The 23029-nt window shown below is 43.1% G+C and overlaps 1 protein-coding gene across 2 annotated transcripts in view; it reads right to left on the bottom strand.

Annotated features, from left to right (window-relative positions):
- Window positions 1–23029, bottom strand: part of PALLD (palladin, cytoskeletal associated protein) — a 308674-nt gene that overhangs the window by 59624 nt on the left and 226021 nt on the right. For both annotated transcript variants that reach the window (XM_065404625.1, XM_065404626.1), the window contains exon 10: window positions 456–1145. In XM_065404625.1, the coding sequence (XP_065260697.1) occupies window positions 456–1145 (690 nt within the window). The remainder of the gene's footprint in view (window positions 1–455; window positions 1146–23029) is intronic.

The raw sequence follows: 23029 nt of genomic DNA, 5'->3' as shown, positions 1-23029 counted from the left end.
CGCTGATGTAGTCTGTGGTGTTTTTCCTGTTTTTTAAACACAGTTCTTCCAAATCCCCAGCACCACGTCCTCTCTTCCCCACCCTGAGCAAAAAAAAATAACCAAATATCAGTAGGCCATTGTGCCCCTTCATTTTCCATCTCTGCAGCTTTGTTCCATAAGCAGAATACAGCATGATATTTCTCATCAGTGTCTTCTTCCCTGACATTCCTCCATGTACAGAAATCACTAGAGTCAGAGGCCAAGTATCACCTTATGAAAGTGACTGCAAGACCTCTGGCCCGAAGGGAGATTTCCTTGCAATTCCTTCCACTGATTCAAGAATTAGTCATTCCCCCACCCCCTCTCAGTTAGCCACAGTGCAGAGAGCCCAAAAAGCTATAAAAATGGAGAAGCAATAAAATTAATAAACAATAAAATTAAATGTAAGAAGTTCATTAGCTGTGTATACTCACGGAGGCATAACACCTTTTGGAAGTCCTAGTGCATTGACAGATATAGGCGGTGGCTGGGATGGTAACATGGAGCTGAGGAACGCTGCTGGAGACTGGCTGGAGTTAGAGAATCTAGCAGTTGGAGAAAGACTGCGGGAAGGTGAGGAAACTGAGGAAGGGAGAGGAGGAGGAGGGGGTGGGGGAAGTGGGAAGGAATCAGAAACGGAAAATGTTGCAGTTGGACTAAAGACTGGTGGAGGAGGGGGAGGGGGCGAAGAGGAAGATGGAGACCACAGGTACTCCCCTTCCGGAGCAAATGGCTGGGAGAAAGGGGGAACAGGTGCTCTGCCAAATTGTTTCTGAGAGGCAGTTGGAGACATAGGGGATGGAAGGCTGGATGTGGAAGACCCAGATGAAGGTGTTACATAACCTGAAGCAGGGCTGATGTTCTGAGCAGCAATGAACTGTTTAGGCCGGGCATAGTTGAAGGTGCTGGATGACTGCATGGTTGGGGAAGTGTGGGAGTTGAGAATGCTCATTTGCACAGGAGAAGTGACAGACTGGCAGGACACCAGCTCCTGGAAAGAAGGGGGAGGAGGAAAAGGAGGAGATGGGGGAGGGTTTTGATGTTGCTGGTGGTGATGGTACCGCTGGCCACCTTCTTGTTCCAGACGAATTTGGTTCTGCAGTTGTTGTAGTTTTAGAGGGTCCCTGCATGAGAAGAAAGAAATTTAATCAGAGGGATGGTGATGGGAGAGGAGAGGATTAAAATAAAGAGACAACCTCATTATCTAGACACTGAGCTCTATTTTGTCACCTGGAATTTTAGAAGCCAATGGAACTCAGAGCTATTTGCATATCTGATCCTTAAGTCTATCCCCTTGCCAGCAAAGTCCCTGCAAGAACACACATCAGATATTAAACTGTTACAACACTTAATTATAGCTAAAGGACCATTTGTAAGCTCTCTAATTAATAAAGCCATGAATCCCTGCTGGGATGGAAAACCTCAATGAAGTTGGGAGATTTGGTTTGGATACTTATTTAAAGCTTTTCCCAACGGATTCAAACCTTTTTGGTCAGGAGATTGGGATGGCAGATTTCCTGTAGTTCTCTATTTCATCAGACCTGCAAATACTGCAAGTAAAGTCCTTTTTGTGATCTTCTTAGTACTCTTATTTTCAGCTGATGCCACAATAGAAATTAAGACTCTTGAATTTTAAAAAAGTTTGATTTTTATTTGGGTGCCGGTGGATCATTTGTTAATTTTATTTGAACTTAAAATATTAATTGCAAGAGTCCTAGTATTAAGGGTCACTTTTTTTTTTAAAAGGGCCTCAATTCTGTCTCTCTTATTATGGTGTTCAAATATCTAAGCAACTGCAGCCACAATCAGGTTGCTAGAAATCTAAATGCCCTAGTTTGTGCCTGCTGTTAATCATGTGTCATTCCCGTGAGGTGACAGACATTTGACAGCTCTGTCAAACCTTCCCCCACATTTGTGAGGGAGTGAATGAAACTTCCCCCATAATTTTCTGCAACCTAGGGAAAGGTGAACTAAGCTGCGTACCAGGAAACCATGAGTTTTAATCCCAGCTTTTCCACTGACAGCTGTTAATATAGCTGTACTCTTTACAACTTTTATTCTTAACCAAGCCTCAGAACCCTACCATACCAGGAGGCAGCTGAGGAACTGAAGCTCTAGGGCTCTGCTAACTGGACTCATAGCACCACACCAATGGGAGTTAGGCTTATTTACAATAAAAATACAGAACTTCTTCACATTCACATAACTGTAAAGACTGTAGGTTTGACATTCAAAAGCGCTGAGCACCCAGAACTCCAAATGAAGTCAATAGGTATTATAGACACTCAACATTGATGACAATCAGATCCTGTACATATTTTTCCTTATTGTACAATTGCTTAAATGACCATTTACATTGCATATTGAAGGAGCAATTAACAGGAAAGCAGCATTTCTATAAAAAAATCTTGAGACTAAGGACCATTAAGGTAGTTTGTGAATCTCCTTTAACAGTCCTGCTTTAGCAGCACTATAACCTCAATAAGGCCCCTATCAAAGCAGAGATCAAACTTTGCTGTGTGTGGTCTTGATTCTAAAACTCATCTGTCTTACTGGCTTAACAATTGTCTTGTCCCAGCTGGGAATTGTAACTTTGTCTCAACGCTCCAGATGTCTTTGTGATTTTATGTGCAGATGCACCTTTTCAGTATATTTCACATATAAATACTTTACAATATTATATACAGTGTGTCATTCATCACATAATTTAGGTCATTATTTAACCAGAGATTTTACTGCAGAGTCTATTGAATTCATGGAATATGTATGTATGACAAACACCATAATGGATGCATACTTTTGGTATTAGAAATGATCATGATATCATAGTTACATTTGTAACCTACTTTCCATTATAAGATTTATTTTGATACTCCTGCTCCCCAAAGTACTCTGAAAATATTTTCTGCCTGAAATTTCACGTGTGGTGTCTAGAAAAGGAGACTGTTTGGCTGTAAAGAGGGGGACAGAAGTTTAAGATTAATCACACAAGGTATTTTGAGACACAGTACTGAAAAAAAAATCAATGTTTTGAAGGCTCTGACTATTTTGTAAAACCATATCACAAAGATACTTTGGTCTAGAAATGAGAGTTACCCCACCTACAGTAGTAGCAGATTAGCTCTTTTTTACCAGACTATTTTCAATATAGTTGTGTGAAACATTTTGGAGTTATTCACTACAGATTTCTGAATATTCATTTTTTGAATGTTGACCATATAGTTTCCTCCTAAGTTCAGATTGTTTTGATGTTAGGTTTGGGTTAAGGCTGGTCTTTAGTTTTTATTATACCCTTTGAACGTCCCTTACCCTGAAAGAGCTACTGCTTGAGCTATTTTGCATTGAGGCTTTCTTTTTAGCCCATACAGGCATCTGACCCTCCCAGTCAATGGCAGAGTTCCAGCAGCAATACCAAATCATCTTGGATAAATGAGTAAAAAAAAAATTTTTTTTTAATTTTGGGTTTTCCTTTTTAAGTTTGTCCCTTCCAAATTGTGCATTTGAACTATTCTTGGGCACATTGTCTAATGGTCATGGAAGTGTTAACATATTTTTCATACCAATTTTACTTCATTTCCCCCATCATTTGTATGTATTATAGTGAGACTAAGGCCAAAAAAGTAAATAGAAATGTACCTAACTATATATGCTGTGCCAGGTATGGAAGAAGTTTAGCAATCTCAAACACAGAGACTTTTCACCAAGCATGTGCCATAACAAAAGGTATCCTGTGCTGTGTTGAAACTTTTCTATTTTAAATTACAAAGTCACGTGTTCATGTTTCAGACAGTGGCACAACGTAGCAGTGACCATCTAGGGCCTGGTCGATGCTAATTACGACCTGTTTTACAGCAACTGCTGCTAAATGATGCAGCTATATCAGTGTTAGTAATGGCGGAAGTGCTAGTGTAGACCAGGGTCAGGCTTTAAATCCAGGGTGTCATGAAAATCTACATGTTTGGTAAAGGAAAGATCCTACTCTGAGCAGGTTTTCATGACACAAAGGTAAAAATGCATGATCCCTGTATTAGGCATCTTTGCAGCTATTCTGTTGCTGTAAGACAGGTACTAAGTTTTCTAGTGCTAGACACATCCTAGAGTAATGTCATCCAGCATTTTAAAAAAAAAATCCCATTGTTGCTATTGCACTGGTGCTAATAATGGGAGCGTGGGGGTGGAGACGGGGCACTGGTGTTTAACACTGTTGCACCACATCATCTAACCTTACTCAGTGCAAAGCTAGACACAGTAGTTAAAAATACTCCGCCTGTGGCCAATCTGTACCAGTGCTTCTTCCTTTATTAGCAGCAATAGTGAAGCAACTACGGAGATAAAGAAAAACTTCAGGGACTAGGAGGACACACAAACAATACTAGTTTAGATATAACAACATGATCCTATCTCAGCCAACTAAGGTGTGTTTAGTAATCCAGGGTGATAGACAGACACACTTTCATAGAACCGGTCACATTTATTTTACACCTACTTCTTTAAACACAGTGGAAAAAAACCATAACATTTTCACATACTTATTTTTTATTACTTATTTGAGGTTTACCTACAGTTTTATCTAACAATTAATTACAGAAACTGAAAAATCAAAAGTAACTTCTGAATAAAATTCACTCAGTGAAAAGGCCAAATCAACTATAAAATAATCACATTGGAGGTGGAGGGGAAATGGAGATTCAGGAAGTCATTTGAACTCCGACACGACCATTTATAAAGGGATTTCAACAGCTTTATTCTGATATTTGTCAGTTATTTCCTGCCTACTGTTGGAAATTCTTGCTATAGATTTGCACATGTATATATCTCTGCCTATGCTCCAACAGCTATGAAAAAAAATAAGACTTATAAGCCAACTGAAAAAACATATTTACACACACACACACACACACACACACACACACACACACATACACTGTAACAGTGAGAAGTAGTAATATTTTAATATGAACAAGGGCACAGGCCTAAACAACAATAGGGAAAATCTGTAATACATTATGAAGGTTATTCAGTTCTTAATGTGAATGCGCATATTATTACCCTGTCCACAATACTTAATTTTTGCCAATTTACTATAGACATAGTGCAGTAACGTTACGACTTTTCTATATAACACGTATAAACTACTGTTCTATTCTACAGGACCTAGTTTCTGCTGTATCTATCTCAGAGCCATTTGGACAAGAGGTCTCAGCTCTTAATAACGGTGTCTAAAATGACAGCAGAAGGCATGGTCCTTTTTCACCTCCATTACTATGTCTTTCCTGGATTGTCTTTCACCCGCTGTGCAACTCTGCCTTGAAAGAGAGAGACTGGGGGAGGAAGAAACTCAGCTTGTATTGCTTCTAAGAATTAGGATTTATGTTCTTCACACCACTAGTAGTTTCTAATGATAGAGGATGTGATCATCTTGAGGCTGGAAATACACTTGCTTCTGGGAGAACTGTGTGTGCTGCAAGCTGTCACTTTTTTCTTTTATACCTCTGAGTACTGAAGAGTTATAATTAACTGTGGGAATTCTTACATTCTCTGTAACTAAGCAATGCTTTATTTAATGTACATATACCGAGTTTCAAGAAGAGATTATTATGTCTCAGATATTTCTACAACTTTGTTTTCCTCTTTGCCCCTTCCAAGACAAATTACAGAAAAGAAAGAGACATCTAACTTATAAATAAGTATAATTCTTTTATTGCCTTGATTAATGAAAATTTGTAGCCGCAAAGCTTATGGGATCTGGAGTCTGACAACTCTAATTGCCTAGGAGGACTGTTTTCCCATTATGAAGTTAGTGAATCCCTCGTGCCACCATCAAAGCCTTCTTCAGACAACATATTAACAACCAAAATATACATACCAATCTGCACCAACTATTATAAGTGGCTCAATACTGATCTCAGGTATTTGGGTGATTGTTCCTTATAATTACGTATGGTCAGCTCACTACCTGTGTACATTCATGCATACTGGTAGTAGGTGGTTGAATACAATATGACAAAGAGCATCAGACATCAAAAATGAGCTTTATGTATAGAATCTTTGGTTCAGGAGACATATATTGACTAGAGGCCAAGCTTAAACTAGTGACTAACACGAACAGTGGGGAGGCAGTATAGCCTAGCAGATAGGGCACTGTAGTAGGACTCAGGACAGCTGAGTTCAATTCCCATTTCTGCCAGTGGCCTGCAGGGTGACCTTGGACAAGTCACTTCCCTCCATGTGCCTCAGTTTCCACATCTGGAAAAAAATGGGAACAATGATACTGACTAAAGTGCTTTGAGATCTACTGATGAAAAGTGTGATAAGAGGTAGGTACACCTCTACCCCGATATAACGTGACCCGATATAACACGAATTCGGATATAACGCGGTAAAGCAGTGATCCGGGGGGGTGGGGCTGCGCACTCTGGCGGATCAAAGCAAGTTCGATATAACGCGGTTTCACCTATAACACGGTAAGATTTTTTGGCTCCCGAGGACAGCGTTATATCGGGGTAGAGGTGTATTATTATTACTACATGATGTAAATGAACTGTGCACAAATGATAGGACAGTACTTAACCTGGTAAGGCAGCCAGCAATTCTGCTTTGCCTCCTCCCTCTCAGAAAAAGAACAGTTACTGACCCTACAGTAGCTGTGGTTCTTTGAGATGATGTAATCAGTGGGGGTGCACATGTGCCTTATGCATGCGAGATTAAACTCTTTTGCACAGCAGGTCTGATGAATAGATATTCCTGAACAATATCTTCCTGCTTTGTTTCAGGATTTCCTGGACTTGCCTAGAGCAGTCTTTGTCTGTGGTACTGAGCCAGCCAACAGCCACGCTGATACACCTATCAGTGACTTTGGGTCTGTGTGGAGTATCTGTTCAAGGTGCTGTGAAATCAGATCTGGGCAGTTGGAAGCTGGACAGGTGTTTGGGTGGACTTCTGTGGCCTGTCTTTCAACCAGAACTGCTTTGGACAGTAAGGACTACAAGGATGACTGTGGCTTTGTCTCATTTGATCTTGGATATTATCTTGGGGAATCAATGGAAAGGCACAGAGAAGGCCTTGAGACCAGTGTAGAAGATAGGCATCTGGTATCTATTCAGGTTTGTGCCCCTCCAGAACAAAAGTTTTGGCACTTGGCATTGTTGATGATGGTAATCAGGTCTATCATGGGAGATCCCCAATGAAGGAATATTGGGTCTATAATGGACCTCCATAGCAACTATTCGAGGGGAAGAGCTGTGAACAGAACCCCTTTATGTACATTCTTGGGTTCCTGCAACCATCTCAGTGACAATGTGAGGCGGGATCAGATCTTTCTTGTTCATTTGGTGTTTTGCTGGGGAATAGATTGTTCTGAGCCAGAGTTCCATCATAGAGTCAATAGAAGAAGTTTGGCAAAGGGTATAATGTAAGTGTATGCACACATATGGCCTAGCTGCCCCAGATGAGTCCATACCATCACGGTAGAGTCTGATTCCATTTCACGTACTATCGATTGCATGAACAAGAACCTGTCCTCAGGAAGATATGCTCTTGTGGACCTGGAGTCGATCAAAGCTTCTATGAACTTTATCTTCTGTGATGGGACAAGAGATGATTTTTCATAGTTCACCAGGAGGTCTATCTGGGAGAACAGGGGAAGAGCATATTATAGGCTTGATGCCATCTTCTGCTGCTTTATGTAACAGAAATAGGGTGACCCTCTTCCAGGTGAGAAAATCATATATAGTAAACAGGGCCTTGTACTTTTCATCTTGGAGATGCAGTGAGGCAAATTAATATACCTTGCATCCAAACAGACCCAACTTCTTAGGATCTCTGTTCTTAGATAGGCTTTTTGTGGACTCAAACTTTTCTTGTACTGCCAAAACAACCAGAAGCCCTCAAATTGGGTGGGCATAGAAGTATTCAAAGCCTTTTGGAGGCATCTGTACCTCTTCTCCACTCGTTTAGAAGTAGGAGGAAGAATGGCCAGGGTTTGGTCAGCTGCAGGACCCTCTGATTGAAAGAGAGTGAGACCCTGGGCTGGAGTTGCAGTGCTTAAAATATAAAAAAGTTTGTGGGATTTTTCCTGTATCAATGTCATTTCAATGTCTGGGGTCTCTGCAATATGAGACAGAAGATCCTGGAATGCCTTGAAGCCATTGATTGCTGGCTTTGGGACAGGCACCACCACTTCATCTGGTGAAGATGACATCTTGTGTAGAGATAGGGGTCAGTTGTTGATGCCCCTCCATTACCTCTTGCTCATGGGGGCCATTGTCCAGCTCATGTGGGTGGCCTGGCTAATGATGCCATTAAGGAACGGGATCTCCTCCTCTTTCTGGATGTATCAGAGGGATATCTGCTCCTGGACCCGAATTATGATAGTTCTCAGTAGGACCGATACAGTCCTGGTGGCATGCTATAGGGACACTAGCCTGCTAGAAGCCGATTGGTTTGGTGCCACTCACCCCCCAGCTGAGATGGAACTCTAAATGAAAGCCACCTGGTATGCTCCTTAAGATTGCTTTCAAAAGGCAAGGGTCAGGGATCCCTACTCAAAACTGGAGAAAAGGAGTAGGATGGTGAAGTGAAGACCTCTTCTTTCAGTGGTGGTGCTGTATGCTGACACAAAACTAGTATTGGCCCTGGTACTGGTTATTGCTTGGTGTGGAGGATGTCTCTGCAGGGAACACTGAGTCTTGCAGGATGCATCTCAGCTCATTGCCAGGCTCATTCATGGGTATCAGTAGTGGGTCTCATTTCTGCTGCATCTCTCCAGTTTTGGTGGAGGGCTTGGAGGCTCTGCCCTTGGATGAATCATCTCTTCGGGACTATGCTCCCTGTTTGGAGCTATGTTTGAGCTCCCTCCAGCTCAGTCTCTCAATGTCAACTTTTCGTGGCCAAAGGTCCTGATTTTGCTGCCGAGGTTGTCAGCTGGCAGCCTGTGACAGGGCTGCTAGCATCATGACTGCCGATGCTGAGACTATCAGTGCTGAGTTGGTCAGTGTGGAAGTTGCCAGTGCTGGCTTTGTCAGTGGTTCCTCTTGCCCTCTTTTCTCTGCCTTATCCTGGGGTATGGTGTCTGTTTGAGGCAGAATTGGTTGATGCTGGTTTGTCTGGCCACATTCTGGTAGTTGCTACCCTCTCTGGGCCCAAACTGACTCACAAGGACTGCTCTAGCAGGTGTAACTTGAGCTGAACATCCCTGGATTTGTAGGTTCTTGTGGAGATTGACTTGCACACAGAGCACCTATCTGAGATGTGGGTCTTTCCAAGGCTGAAGAGGCATTGGCTATGTCCATCATTGATGGGAATCAGTCTGTCATAGGACAGGCAGGGTTTGATGGTTTAATTCTAGTTCTGCAGTTTCTCATTGAAGTCTGTTTTCTAAGTTTTTTTTGTTGATCTACAACCTATCCTGAAGGACGATCCCTAACTCTCACAGACCTTAGGAGACAGGCCAGTCCTCGCTTACAGACAGCCCTCCAACCTGAAGCAAATACTCACCAGCAATCACACACCACACAACAAAAACACTAACCTAGGAACCAATCCCTGCTACAAACCCCATTGCCAACCCTGTCCGCATATCTATTTAAGAGACACCATCATAGGACCTAACCACATCAGCCACACCATCAGGGGTTCGTTCTCCTGCACATCTACCAGTGTGATATATGCCATCATGTGCCAGCAATGCCCCTCTGCCATGTACATTGGCCAAACCGGACAGTCTCTATGCAAAAGAATAAATGGACACAAATCAGACATCAAGAATTGTAACATTCAAAAACCAGTAGTAGAGTACTTTAATCTCCCTGGACACTCAATAATAGACTTAAAAGTGGCAATTCTTTAACAAAAAATACATCAAAAACAGACTTCAACGAGAAACTGCTGAACTGGAATTAATTTGCAAACTGAACACCATCAAATTAGGCCGGAATAAAGACTGGGAGTGGATGGGTCACTACAAGAAGTAATTTTCTCTCTGCTGATACTCACACCTTCTTGTCAACTGTTGGAAAGGGGCGACGTTCACCTTGATTGCATTAGCCTCGTTAGCATTACAAAGGTAATCAACTGTTGAGAACAGGCCACTTCCACCCTCGTTAGCACTACCCCGCACTTGGTAAGGCAACTTCCATCTTTTCATATATACATACACACACACACACACACACACACACTGCTTACTGTATTTTTCACTCCATGCATCTGATGAAGTAGGTTTTAGTCCACAAAAGCTTATGCCCAAATAAATTTGTTAGTCTCTAAGGTGCCACAAGGACTCCTCGTTGTTTTTGCTGATACAAACTAACACGGCTACCACTCTTAAACTTGTAAAGGTTTTTATGAGTTTTATCAATGATGCAATACTTCCATTTTTAAAATAGAAAAACTACCCTTCTACTAAGGTTGCATGAGTTAACAGCTGTAGTGAGCAGGATGGCATCCAATTACACTGTGGATGGTAAATTAATATTTTCACATTTTGAAAAAGACGTGTATAAATTTAAAATGGTTACATGACAAGGAAGCTTGACAAAGAAAGGGGAAAATATAAAACAACGGTGCAACATTTCCAAAACTGGACTGTGCTCAATGCAGACAGAGCCCTTGGGCCATATTAGCGTAAACATTTTTATACTAAAGCACCAAGCCTCTTGATCTTGAATTATACCCTTGTGGGGGACTAGATGTGGCTGACCCCCCTTTCGCCGAACAAGACACCGGCGAAGACTGAGCCTATAGGCCGCCCTATAGGCCACAAGCCTGAACTATACTAGGAGTCATGTTCTCTGCCGGTCTTGGTCATGACCAGAGGAGGGAGGGGGACCAAGGAGAGAAAGAATAAAAAGCCCCAGCAGCAGCACTAATGAAATATAATGGCTGGCGAAATATAATAACCACTTGTTTGGCTGGCAAAATATAATAAACCGCTTGTGTGAAGAAAGTAATTGTAGTTAAATGCAGCTTCTCCTTTGGGTGCTCTGTGACCCCCCCCCCCAGAACTTCTAGCTAAATGCAAACTAACCAATCACGCTTCTTCTTTGGGCATTCTGTGACACACCCCCCCCCAGGTGCACTATCGGTAACACCCCGGAAAAGTAATTTACACCCTGCCGAGAATACACCCTAACTGGTGCCAAGTACTGCCCATATCGGAAACCACCAAGAAGCCCTCCACCCAATATGCACCCAATTCTCAGAAAAATAATAAGGAAGGTGCCGGGAAAGGGAACAGACCCTAACTCTTTATTTTTCGTAAATGACGTGTAACTTCTAATATGTTTGAGGTTTGTAAGAATAAAAGGAGCCTGCGAGCTCAGTTCTGGGGAGTAGTTTCTATTGCTACCCCCAACGCATTGGTATGTATTGCAATAAACGGGACTCAGGCTTGAGTCTGTGAACTAAAATCAATGCGTGGGTAACTTTTTCCACGACACCCTGCATTCCAAGAAACAATCACAGCCTGTTTAATTTTCCTAGAAAGGCTCCTATCCCGATAGGCTTTGAATAATAAATGAAAGATCAATAGCAATGTACATACTAAAATGAAAATATTCAGGGTTAAATTTTGTCCTTACTTACACAGACTTCAATGAAGATGCATGGATATAACGGAGGGTCAAATTTGGTCCTCATTCTGGACAACTAGAAACAATCCCTACAACTGAAACTTTCCAGATTTGTTTTGCCACACCAACCTCTGTCTCTTCAACACATAAAATTTGCTGGTAAATATCTTCAAATGCAATTGAACAATACTTTCCATGGATATTGTATTAACTGGATTATTGTTTATAAACAAACAACCAATTCAGTCAAAAAAGAGAAACAGAAACAATCTACTCAAAAGAAACACAGAATGTTCTACTATTAATACAATGCACTGTAATAGAGGATACTTTGAAAATAAGCTTATTCCTCATTAGGCAAAACCTCAGACAACAAGACAACAAATGTAAAACATTTGCATAGTAGCGCCATTGTTTGTGAACTCTCTTATAAGGAAATTCTGCCCTAGTTTGACTATTAAGGACTTTCCCAACTTGTCCTAAAAAGTGGTATTTGTACTCGTGCCCATTTTCCATTTTTGTTTGGTTATCTGTCAAAAGGCGTCAAGTTAATTTCTATCCGAAGGAAACCGGCAGTAGTGATATTGCCAGTACTTGCTGAGACACAAGACGTAGCCATACAATGCTCTCACAGACAGGAACCATTTTTCATATCTCTAACACCACAAGGACATTTTTCAAAACATGTACCAGTAAGATAACAAATTCAGCCTGGATTCAGAAAGAGAGGAAATTGTGCTCCTGTGTGCATTCATTGTTTAACAAGTCAAAGACACAGTATAGCTTTACTAGTAATACTGAACTTAATGCCCCTGTTGGGACTATAATCAGAAAATTGAGTTTGGCACCTTACATTGCAGTCTGAACTGGTAATTCAAGAGTGTCACTTACGCAATGCTATGAGTCCCTTACAATTGAAATATAATGTGAAGAATTGAGCACGAGGCATTAAGTGATACTGTTGAGGGGAGAAAAGCATAACTTATAGATAGGTGAGGCACTGTTATTGGTAATAGAACCATTGCTTGAACTTACAACTAGATTGCACAAAACATTACAGAATCCTGCATTAGAACAGCAATGGACCAACAGGTCTTCTGCATCTTTAACATCTATTAAAGTACAAGGACAGCTAAAGACAGTGTCTAGTGGTATGTCCGTTGGATTTCATTTTCATGTATCGTAAGCAAGACCAGGAGGTAGGACTGCTTTCTTCAAAGACTTATGCAGAGATTTCTTTTCTTTAAATCCAGAATTAAGGCTTTTAAAAACTGCAATAGCATAATACCATACACATATAAAAATGAAAAAAAGAGGCAAAAGATGGCTACTATTTTTCCTAATTAAAATCAGATATCCTAATATCTGCATATAGTACACAAATTATCTAATGCTGTAGTACCATCCAATTTATATAGATTTAGTGGGGCAAATTTTCATTATGATGCACAGAGAACTCATTAAAATTATATAGTGCTTGACTAAGTAACAGGACATCCAGAATTTACCAGATTCAATTTAGAGATGGGCTGGTGTTGCCAAATTTCTAATCACAGAAAATGGAACACCGTTGCCCCACCTCCTTCCTGAGGCTCTGTCCCTGCCCTGCCCCTTCTTTGAGGCCCTCAGTAGTTTGAGCATTGGCCTGCTAAATCCAGGGTTCTGAGTTCAATCCTTGAGGGGGCCACTTAGGGATCTGGGGCAAAATCAGTACTTGGTCCTGCTAGTGAAGGCAGGGGGCTGGACTCAATGACCTTTCGAGGTCCCTTGCAGTTCTATGAGATAGGTATATCTCCATATAATATTATTAATTATTATTATTATTATATTATTACTACAAACCCCCTCCCTCTGTTGCTCGCTCTCCCCCACCCTCACTCACTTTCACTGGGCTGGGGCAGGCGGATGGGGTGCAGGAGGGGGTGAGGGCTCCAGAATGGGGCCAGAAATAAGAGGTTCAGGGGGGCTCTGGGCTGGGGCCAAGGGGTTTGGAGTGCAGGAGGGGCTCAGGGATGGGGCAGGGGTACGGGAGGGGGGCAGGGATCTGGGATGGGGCTGGGGATGAGGGGTTTGGGATGCAGAAGGGGGATCAGGGCTGGGGTAGGGGGTTGGGGTGCAGGCTCTGGGAGGGAGTTTGGGTGCAGGAGGGGGTGTGGCCTCTGGGAGGGGGCTCAGGACTGGGGCAGGGGGTTGGGGTGCAGGAAGAGGTGAGCGCTCCGGCCGGGCGACGCTTACCTCAGGCGGCTCCCAGGCGGCAGCGCAGCGGGGCTAAGGCTCCCGGAAGCAACCAGCATGTCTGGCTCCTAGGCGGAGGGGCCAGGGGGCTCTGCGTGCCGCCCCTGCCCACAGGTGCCGCCCCTGCAGTTCCCATTGGCCACGGTTCCCAGCCAATGGGAGCTGCGGAGCCAGCGCTTGGGACAGGGGCAGTGCATGGAGCCCCTATGGCCACCCCTGCAAATAGGAGCCGGACATGCTGGCTGCTTCCAGGAGCCGTGCAGAGCCAGGCCAGGCAGGGAACCTGCCTTAGCTCCGCTGCACCACCAACCAAACTTTTAGCAGCCCAGTCAGCAGCTGCCAGGGTCCCTTTTTGATGGGGCGTTCTGATCAAAAACCAGACACCTGGCAACCCTAAGATGGGCTGATTAACGAAGTTAGTTGATTATCTCAATTCCATTGTCTTTATCTTTAAAAAGAAGAAATGAAATGAATATCTCTGTAGAGATGTAAGAAGCTTCTGATAAATGGAATATACACTGTAGCCGTAAGTTTGCATCTGACCTAGTTGATAAGATAACTTAATGAAAACAAATATCTGAGATTAATCTAATGGCTAAGAATCTAGTTCCAAGCCTTTGTGAGAAAGCACTATAACTCATTACCTCCTCATCAGACTGCCAGTACCCAGAGATCAGAGCTATTCTGGAGCACCTTTATTTGCTGAGGATCATTGCCTCATGTAAGGCCATGTCTATACTAGCGAGCTTATGGTGGCACAGCTGTACCAATGCAGCTGTGCCGCAGTAAGATCGCTTGGGTAGCCACTCTATACTGATGGGAGTGAGCTCTCCTATTGCCATAATTAAACCACCTCCAACGAGCGGCGGTAGCTATATCAGCAGGAGAGCATCTCCCACCAACGTAGCGCCAGTGTAGACAGCGCTTCTGACTGTGTAATTTATGTTGCTCAAAGGGGTGTTTTTTCACACCCCTGAGCGACATGAGTTATACCAACGAAAGTGCTAGTGTAGACTAGCCTTAGTCTCATATATCTGGTAGAGACAAGGTGGGTGAGGTAATATCTTTTACTGGGCCAGCTTCTGCTGGTGAAAGAGACAAGCTTTTAAGTTACATCTCTTCTTCAGGTGCGGAAAAGGTAATCAGCGTGTCACAGCTAAATACAAGGTGAAACAGACTGTTAAACATATGGACATAACTCATGGTGCAAGAGATCATGCAAGATGAAGTGGGAAACTAACCTCTGCAGTAATAAGACAAAGGAAGGTCAGTGTGGAAGTGATGATGTAGTAATGAAACAAAGCCAGTGTTTCCACTGAGTCCATGATTTTAAGTGTCTAGCAAAGTTATGAATTAAAGCTCCCAGGCTGGTCTTATCTTTCCCAGACCTGAAGAAGAGCTCTGTGTAGCTCAAAAGCGTGTCTCTCTTACCAACAGAAGTCGGTCCAATAAAAAAAAAAAAAATTACCTCACCCACTTGGTCTCTTTCATATCTTGGGCCCAATATGGCTACCACATCACTGCAAACAACATCAGATATTTGGGGAATTTTGAACAGCTGACAGGTTAAACTCATTTTTTTTTGGAACTTTTTGTAACTGCAGGAGCATTCTCTCCTTAAAATAACTTATGTAAACAAACCATTGAAAATGAAATTAAAGTAAAAAAAAGAAATAATTTTTAACAATTATATGTGGTTGAGGTTTTCTTTTTATGAGAATGTCAGCTTATTCGTGCTGGATGCCAGAACCATTTTAGAATCATGCCCTGCAGTTCCAATCAATCATATCACCCTCTTAAAAGACTCCTTTTATAAACATAAGAATGACCCTATCAAAAACATGTACTTATTTCTAGGAGAGATGAAAAGGAGAGAGAAAACAAGAATTAACAATGAACTTTCAAGATCCTAACGCGTTCTCCACCTCACTCCCCAGAACATTGGGATTCCTAGTACTGATGTTAACGCTATTGTCCTACTTAGTATTTTACTTTCTTAGAATTCTTAATGACATTTATTTAAACAACTTTGAATTTTAACTCAACCAAATCTTGTGTCTGTGTTACACGTCAGTGATGGGCCTTGTATTTCCTTCCCGTAGTAGCCTGGCTCTCCACTGGGCCCAGCTGATCCCAAGAATAGTTGGTTTTGGTGCAAAAAGAATCAGCTTGTGCTTTGAGTGTATACAGGGTGGAAAAAGAGACGGCAGAAGATAATGCAGTCCTAAACCTCTCATCTGGGCCTCAGAGGTTACTGCAGCATTAGGGACTGGAGCTTTCCTGCTGAGGCTTTTGAAGATCCACAGGGGAGGCTTTTTTCTCCCAGATTCCATTTTGATGTCCTTTAAGAGTGCAGTTCATTGCCTCCTCCAGTTGTTCGTTATCTGAGGTGGATGTTGCCTCCTGCATGGAGCTGAGAAACACTGCACACCTCCCACTGCTTCCCTAGCATTCTTCTCCAATATCTGAAATGGTCTGGATTACAATGTGGTTGCCCCTCTGGACAGAGTAGGCTTCTTTAACCTTAAAGCCTGACTGAACCCAACATTCCAATGGGCTTTGTGTCCTGGATAACCATGAAGTGGACAGGGAGCTGCAGACAGGGGAGTTTGAGAGGGAGAGCAAGAGATCCCGCTGCTGAACAGGTTACCAGGTGAGAGTGAGAGTACTAGCTGTTGGTGTGAGTGAGTTTGCTCGACTGTTTGAATTTTAATTGTGATTCTGATTTCAGGTGACTTCAGTTTCAGTTACAGCTGCTGTGGCAGTTGGGACTGAGTGCCTGACCTTGTTCCCTTGATTGTTCCCTTTCTTGCCTTTGACTGGCCTTCCCCAGTGTGATTCACGAGGGGGTGGGACTGACCTAGGCAAGCAGGCTTTAAAAGCCAGAGGAAGAGTGACCAGGGGGCTGCAGACAGGGGAGTTTGAGAGGGAGTTTGACAGAGGGAGGCCTACGATGGTTAGGAAGACCTGCAACACCTGTGCCAGCACTGCTTCGGTCTCCTCCACCTGCGCCTGTAGCCAGACAGAGCGCCTGAGCATGGATGCTTCTACCCAGATCCTGGTGTGGTTGTGCAGGGACTGTGACTTGCAATTCCCACTTACTGACATCCAGGCTGGGGGGACTATCCAATGTGAAAGGTGCCTGCTGGTGGAATCTCTCAGGCAGCAGGTGGGGGAGCTACGGGAGGAAGTGGCTAGGTTGAGGAGCATCCGAATCCACGAGCAATTCCTGGACGGTGTCGACGTGGAGACAGCTGAGGTAGCTGTCCCAGTACACAGGACTGCTGACACACCACTGGTGGAGAAGGAAATGGCTCAGGGTGGACACTGGCAGCTGGTTACTTCTGGCAGCAGGCAGTGCACCACCCCTGCTCCGAACCCCCCCACCGTGGTAATAGGTAACCATTATTCTCTTCTTGATACAGGAGAGAAGGAATCACCCCCTACAGTAGAGGAGGAGAAGCCTCGTACCCCTAAGGCTGGGAGGTCTGCTGCCACCACTGCGGATAGGAAACGTAGGGTAGTGGTGGTCGGAGACTCTCTTTTGAGGGGGACGGAGGTGCCCATCTGTCGCCCGAACATTTCATCTCGGGAGGTATGCTGCCTGCTGGGGGCCCGTATCAGAGACGTTACGGAGGCACTGTCGAGGATTATCCAGCCCTCTGACTACTACCCCATGCTACTCATCCATGTGGGCACAAATGATACTGTGAGGTGTGACACTGAGTGGATTAAGAGTGACTACAGGGCTCTGGGAGTACGGGTGAAGGAGTTTGGAGTGCAGGTGGTATTCTCTTTGATTCTTCCTGTCAAAGGTAGGGGCCCGGGCAGAGACAGGTGCATCGTGGAGGTGAATTCCTGTCTGCAAAGATGGTGTCGCCAGGAGGGCTTTGGCTTCCTCAACCACGGGATGCTATTCGAGGAAGGACTGCTAGGCAGAGATGGCGTTCACCTTTCGAGAAGGGGAAAGACCCTATTTGGACACAGACTGGCTAACCTAGTGAGGAGGGCTTTAAACTAGGTTTGACGGGGCCCGGTGTGCAAAGTCCACAGGTAAGTGGGGAACATGGAGACCTGGGAGATGGGTCGGAAATAGGAGGGAGCGTGGGCTATAATGGCAGAGAGAAAGGAGGGTCAGGGCAAAACTGGGAGGCAAGATCAAATCAGTATCTTAGATGCCTATATACAAATGCTAGAAGTATGGGTAATAAGCAGGAAGAACTGGAAGTGCTAATAAATAAATACAACTATGACATTGTTGGCATCACCGAAACTTGGTGGGATAATACACATGATTGGAATGTTGGTGTGGATGGGTACAGCTTGATAGACAGGGGAAAAAGGGAGGAGGTGTTGCCTTATATATTAAAAATGTACACACTTGGACTGAGGTGGAGATGGACATAGGAGACGGAAGTGTTGAGTCTCTCTGGGTTAGGCTAAAAGGGGTAAAAAACAAGGGTCATGTCATGCTAGGAATCTACTACAGGCCACCTAACCAGGTGGAAGAGGTGGATGATGCTTTTTTTAAACAACTAACAAAATCATCCAAAGCCCAAAATTTGGTGGTGATGGGGGACTTCAACTATCCAGATATATGTTGGGAAAATAACGCAGCGGGGCACAGACTATCCAATAAGTTCTTGGACTGCATTGCAGACAACTTTTTATTTCAGAAGGTTGAAAAAGCTACTAGGGGGGAAGCTGTTCTAGATTTGATTTTAACAAATAGGGAGGAACTCGTTGAGAATTTGAAAGTGGAAGGCAGCTTGGGTGAAAGTGATCATGAAATCATAGAGTTCACAATTCTAAGGAAGAGTAGAAGGGAGTACAGCAAAATAGAGACAATGGATTTCAGGAAGGCGGATTTTGGTAAGCTCAGCTGATAGGTAAGGTCCCATGGGAATCAAGACTGAGGGAAAAAACAACTGAGGAGAGTTGGCAGTTTTTCAAAGGGACACTATTAAGGGCCCAAAAGCAAGCTATTCCGCTGGGTAGGAAAGATAGAAAATGTGGCAAAAGACCACCTTGGCTTAACCACGAGATCTTGCATGATCTAAAAAATAAAAAGGAGTCATATAAAATATGGGAACTAGGACAGATTACAAAGAATATAGGCAAACAACACAGAAATGCAGGGGCAAGATTAGAAAGGCGAAGGCAAAAAATGAGCTCAAACTAGCTACAGGAATAAAGGGGAACAAGAAGACTTTTTATCAGTACATTAGAAGCAAGAGGAAGACCAAGGACAGGGTAGGCCCACTGCTCAGTGAGGAGGGAGAAACAGTAACAGGAAACTTGGAAATGGCAGAGATGCTTAATGGCTTCTTTGTTTCGGTCTTCACCGAGAAGTCTGAAGGAATGCCTAACATAGTGAATACTAATGGGAAGGGGGTAGGTTTAGAAGATAAAATAAAAAAAGAACAAGATAAAAATCACTTAGAAAAGTTAGATGCCTGCAAGTCACCAGGGCCTGATGAAATGCATCCTAGATACTCAAGGAGCTAATAGAGGACGTATCTGAGCCTCTAGCTATTATCTTTGGAAAATCATGGGACACAGGAGAGATTCCAGAAGACTGGAAAAGGGCAAAAATAGTGCCCATCTATAAAAAGGGAAATAAAAAACAACCCAGGAAACTACAGACCAGTTAGTTTAACTTCTGTGCCAGGGAAGATAGTGGAGCAAGTAATTAAGGAAATCATCTGCAAACACTTGGAAGGTAGTAAGGTGATAGGGAATAGCCAGCATGGATTTGTAAAGAACAAATCATGTCAAACCAATCTGATAGCTTTCTTTCATAGGATAACAAGTCTTGTGGATAAGGGAGAAGCGGTGGATGTGGTATACCTAGACTTTAGTAAGGCATTTGATACGGTCTCGCATGATATTCTTATAGATAAACTAGGCAAATACAACTTAGATGGGGCTACTAAAAGGTGGATGCATAACTGGCTGGATAACCGTACTCAGAGAGTAGTTATTAATGGTTCCCAATCCTGCTGGAAAGGTATAACAAGTGGGGTTCCGCAGGGGTCGGTTTGGGGACCGGCTCTGTTCAATATCTTCATAAACGACTTAGATATTGGCATAGAAAGTACACTTATTAAGTTTGCAGATGATACCAAACTGGGAGGGATTGCAACTGCTTTGGAGGATAGGGTCATAATTCAAAATGATCTGGACAAATGGGAGAAATGGTCTGAGGTAAACAGGATGAAGTTTAATAAAGACAAATGCAAAGTGCTCCACTTAGGAAGGAACAATCAGTTTCACACATACAGAATGGGAAGAGAGTGTCTAGGAAGGAGTACCGCAGAAAGGGATCTAGGGGTTATAGTGGACCACAAGCTAAATATGAGTCAACAGTGTGATGCTGTTGCAAAAAAAGCAAACATGATTCTGGGATGCATTAACAGGTGTGTTGTGAGCAAGACACGAGAAGTCATTCTTCCGCTCTACTCTGCGCTGGTTAGGCCTCAACTGGAGTATTGTGTCCAGTTCTGGGCACCGCATTTCAAGAAAGATGTGGAGAAATTGGAGAGGGTCCAGAGAAGAGCAACAAGAATGATTAAAGGTCTTGAGAACATGACCTATGAAGGAAGGCTGAAAGAATTGGGTTTGTTTAGTTTGGAAAAGAGAAGACTGAGAGGGGACATGATAGCAGTTTTCAGGTATCTAAATGGGTGTCATAAGGAGGAGGGAGAAAACTTGTTCACCTTAGCCTCTAAGGATAGAACAAGAAGCAATGGGCTTAAACTGTAGCAAGGGAGGTTTAGGTTGGACATTAGGAAAAAGTTCCTAACCGTCAGGGTGGTTAACCACTGGAATAAATTGCCTAGGGAGGTTGTGGAATCTCCATCTCTGGAGATATTTAAGAGTAGGTTAGATAAATGTCTGTCAGGGATGGTCTAGACAGTATTTGGTCCTGCCATGAGGGCAGGGGACTGGACTCGATGACCTCTCGAGGTGCCTTCCAGTCCTAGAATCTATGAATCTATAATTATTAAAAAATAAAAATAAACAAACACCAAAACTTATATCAGCAAAATTTCTGGGCACAGACAAATAGCAACACAAATGGCCAATTAGCTGCACTGGAATCAAAACTCTTCTTATACCCAGAATAAGCCCTTCTTCTGAACAGGACGTTCTGCATAATCTACAATCAGAAAGGTAAATACTATATATTGAATGAATATGCACTTGGACAGGGGCACTCAAAATGATTCAATTTCCTTTTAACATCAGCGATAAATAATTTAAAACAGGATTGTCATGGCAAATAAGTGAAGATCTTTTGCAGTGAGAATTTAAATTATGTTTTTCTCTAGTTACTAATTATAAGACCATTCATTATCTTGTTAAAAAGATCTCATTATCATGTGGGATAGCAAGATGCAGTTTCTTTTGTACCAATTATTAAGGATAAAACCCATTTCATTGCAGATGATCCACATAAAATATTACTTACCACTTAAGCCATTAGCTAAGCTTTCAATAGAGGGCTTATATGGTGCAGAGGCCCTGTTACAAAAAGTGGAATAAATTGCACAATAGGGGAGCTGTAATTCTGGGAACAGTATATTTAAGGTATGTTTTTTTTGTTTTATTGGCACAAACAAGCTTATGATGAAAAACACAAATGTTCATTGTGTTCATATAATACATAAGCGGAACTGATTGGCTTTTCACCTGTGGAAAACCGATCTGGAATCTATTTAGCTGTAAATTAAACAAATCCAGTTTGTGGTCTGGGGAGAGTAGTAGAAGCAAGTGAATTTCTCTTCTCTTCGCCCCCTTCCTCCCCCCCCCCACCCCCATGCAGTGGCAGATATAACATGATGACTGGCCTAAAATGAAGAACCAGACACAACACAGACAGAAGTTTCCCCTAAGGAACACCCAGGGACAATAACTTGTATTGAACAGCATCAAAGCTTCATCGATTCCAAGGCCAGAAGGGACCACTGTGATCCTCTAATCTGACCTTTGGTATGACACAGGCCATAGAACTTCACTAAAATAATTCCCAGACCAGATCTTTTAGAAAACTAACCAATCTTGATTTAAAAATTGCCAGTGATGGAGAATCCACAAACAGATGGACAGATTCTAGCAATATGCCATCTAACCTTTTTAAAATTTTTGTCCAAGTTGGAACTTGAATATTGGCTGGGCTGGTCAGGTTCAAAGGACTAATGCTTATCCCCTTGAGCTATCCAGCTGGTGTAAAGCTCTCAGGTAAGCCACGTGACCTGGAAATATTTGAAAAATGGACTAGACAAAGTACACACACACACACACACCCCAGAAGTGTTTATTTTAGCACAAGAGGGACAGACTATAAATTTGTGTTAAATTATGTTTAAGGCTGCGAGTCTGTCACGGAGGTCATGGACTCCATGACTTTCCAGGAGCTCCATGACTTCTGCAGCAGACGGTGCTGCTGACCCCAGGGCCACCCGAGCAGCTCAGGCAGCCCCAGGACAGCCGCACCAGCCACTGCTGGGGCTGGCTTGGGCCACTGCGCCCGCCCCCCCCAGAGCAGCAGCGGCGGTCTCAGGTTGCAGCCCCCTCCCCCCAGCACTAGCAGCAATCTCAGGCTCTGCCTCCCCCCCCCCCCCCCCCCGAGCACCAGTGGCAGTCCTGGGATGCGCGCCGTTGGGCCGCCCCCTGCCCCAGAGCACCAGTGGTGCCCCCGGAGCCCCCGTTCCAGAGCACCTGAGATTTAGTCAGGGGTATATAGTACAAGTCATGGACAGGTCACGGGCAGTGAATTTTTGTTTACTGCCCGACCTGTCCATGGATTTACTAAAAATACCCATGACTAAATAACCTTAATTATGTTCTTACTACTTTTCAGTGATTTCTGGGCAATAATACTGTTCATGGAATGCTTTTAAAGAAAGCTGAAAAACTATAAATATTGGAAAAAATAATGAACAGCATTCCCCCCATTATTCTAACATGCTGTATGGAACAATCTTGCATTACAATGAGTGGACTTTATAATCTAGTATGAATATAGCCGACGTCTATAATTCTATTAACCCCAGCAAAAAAACCAACCAACCAACCCACCCACAAGCCGAGTTTTATTAGCCTTGAGTTTGACTATGTGAAAGGGTGTTTTGTAAGAAGCTTATTTTTAAAAAAATATATAAATTATGAAACTCATGCTTCGGGGCATATTCCAACCA

This window comes from Emys orbicularis, chromosome 5, assembly GCF_028017835.1.
Source record: "Emys orbicularis isolate rEmyOrb1 chromosome 5, rEmyOrb1.hap1, whole genome shotgun sequence".
Classification (NCBI taxonomy): domain Eukaryota; kingdom Metazoa; phylum Chordata; order Testudines; family Emydidae; genus Emys; species Emys orbicularis.
The sequence above is the reverse complement of the archived record's forward strand: the minus strand, read 5'-3'. Positions and strand labels throughout refer to the sequence as shown.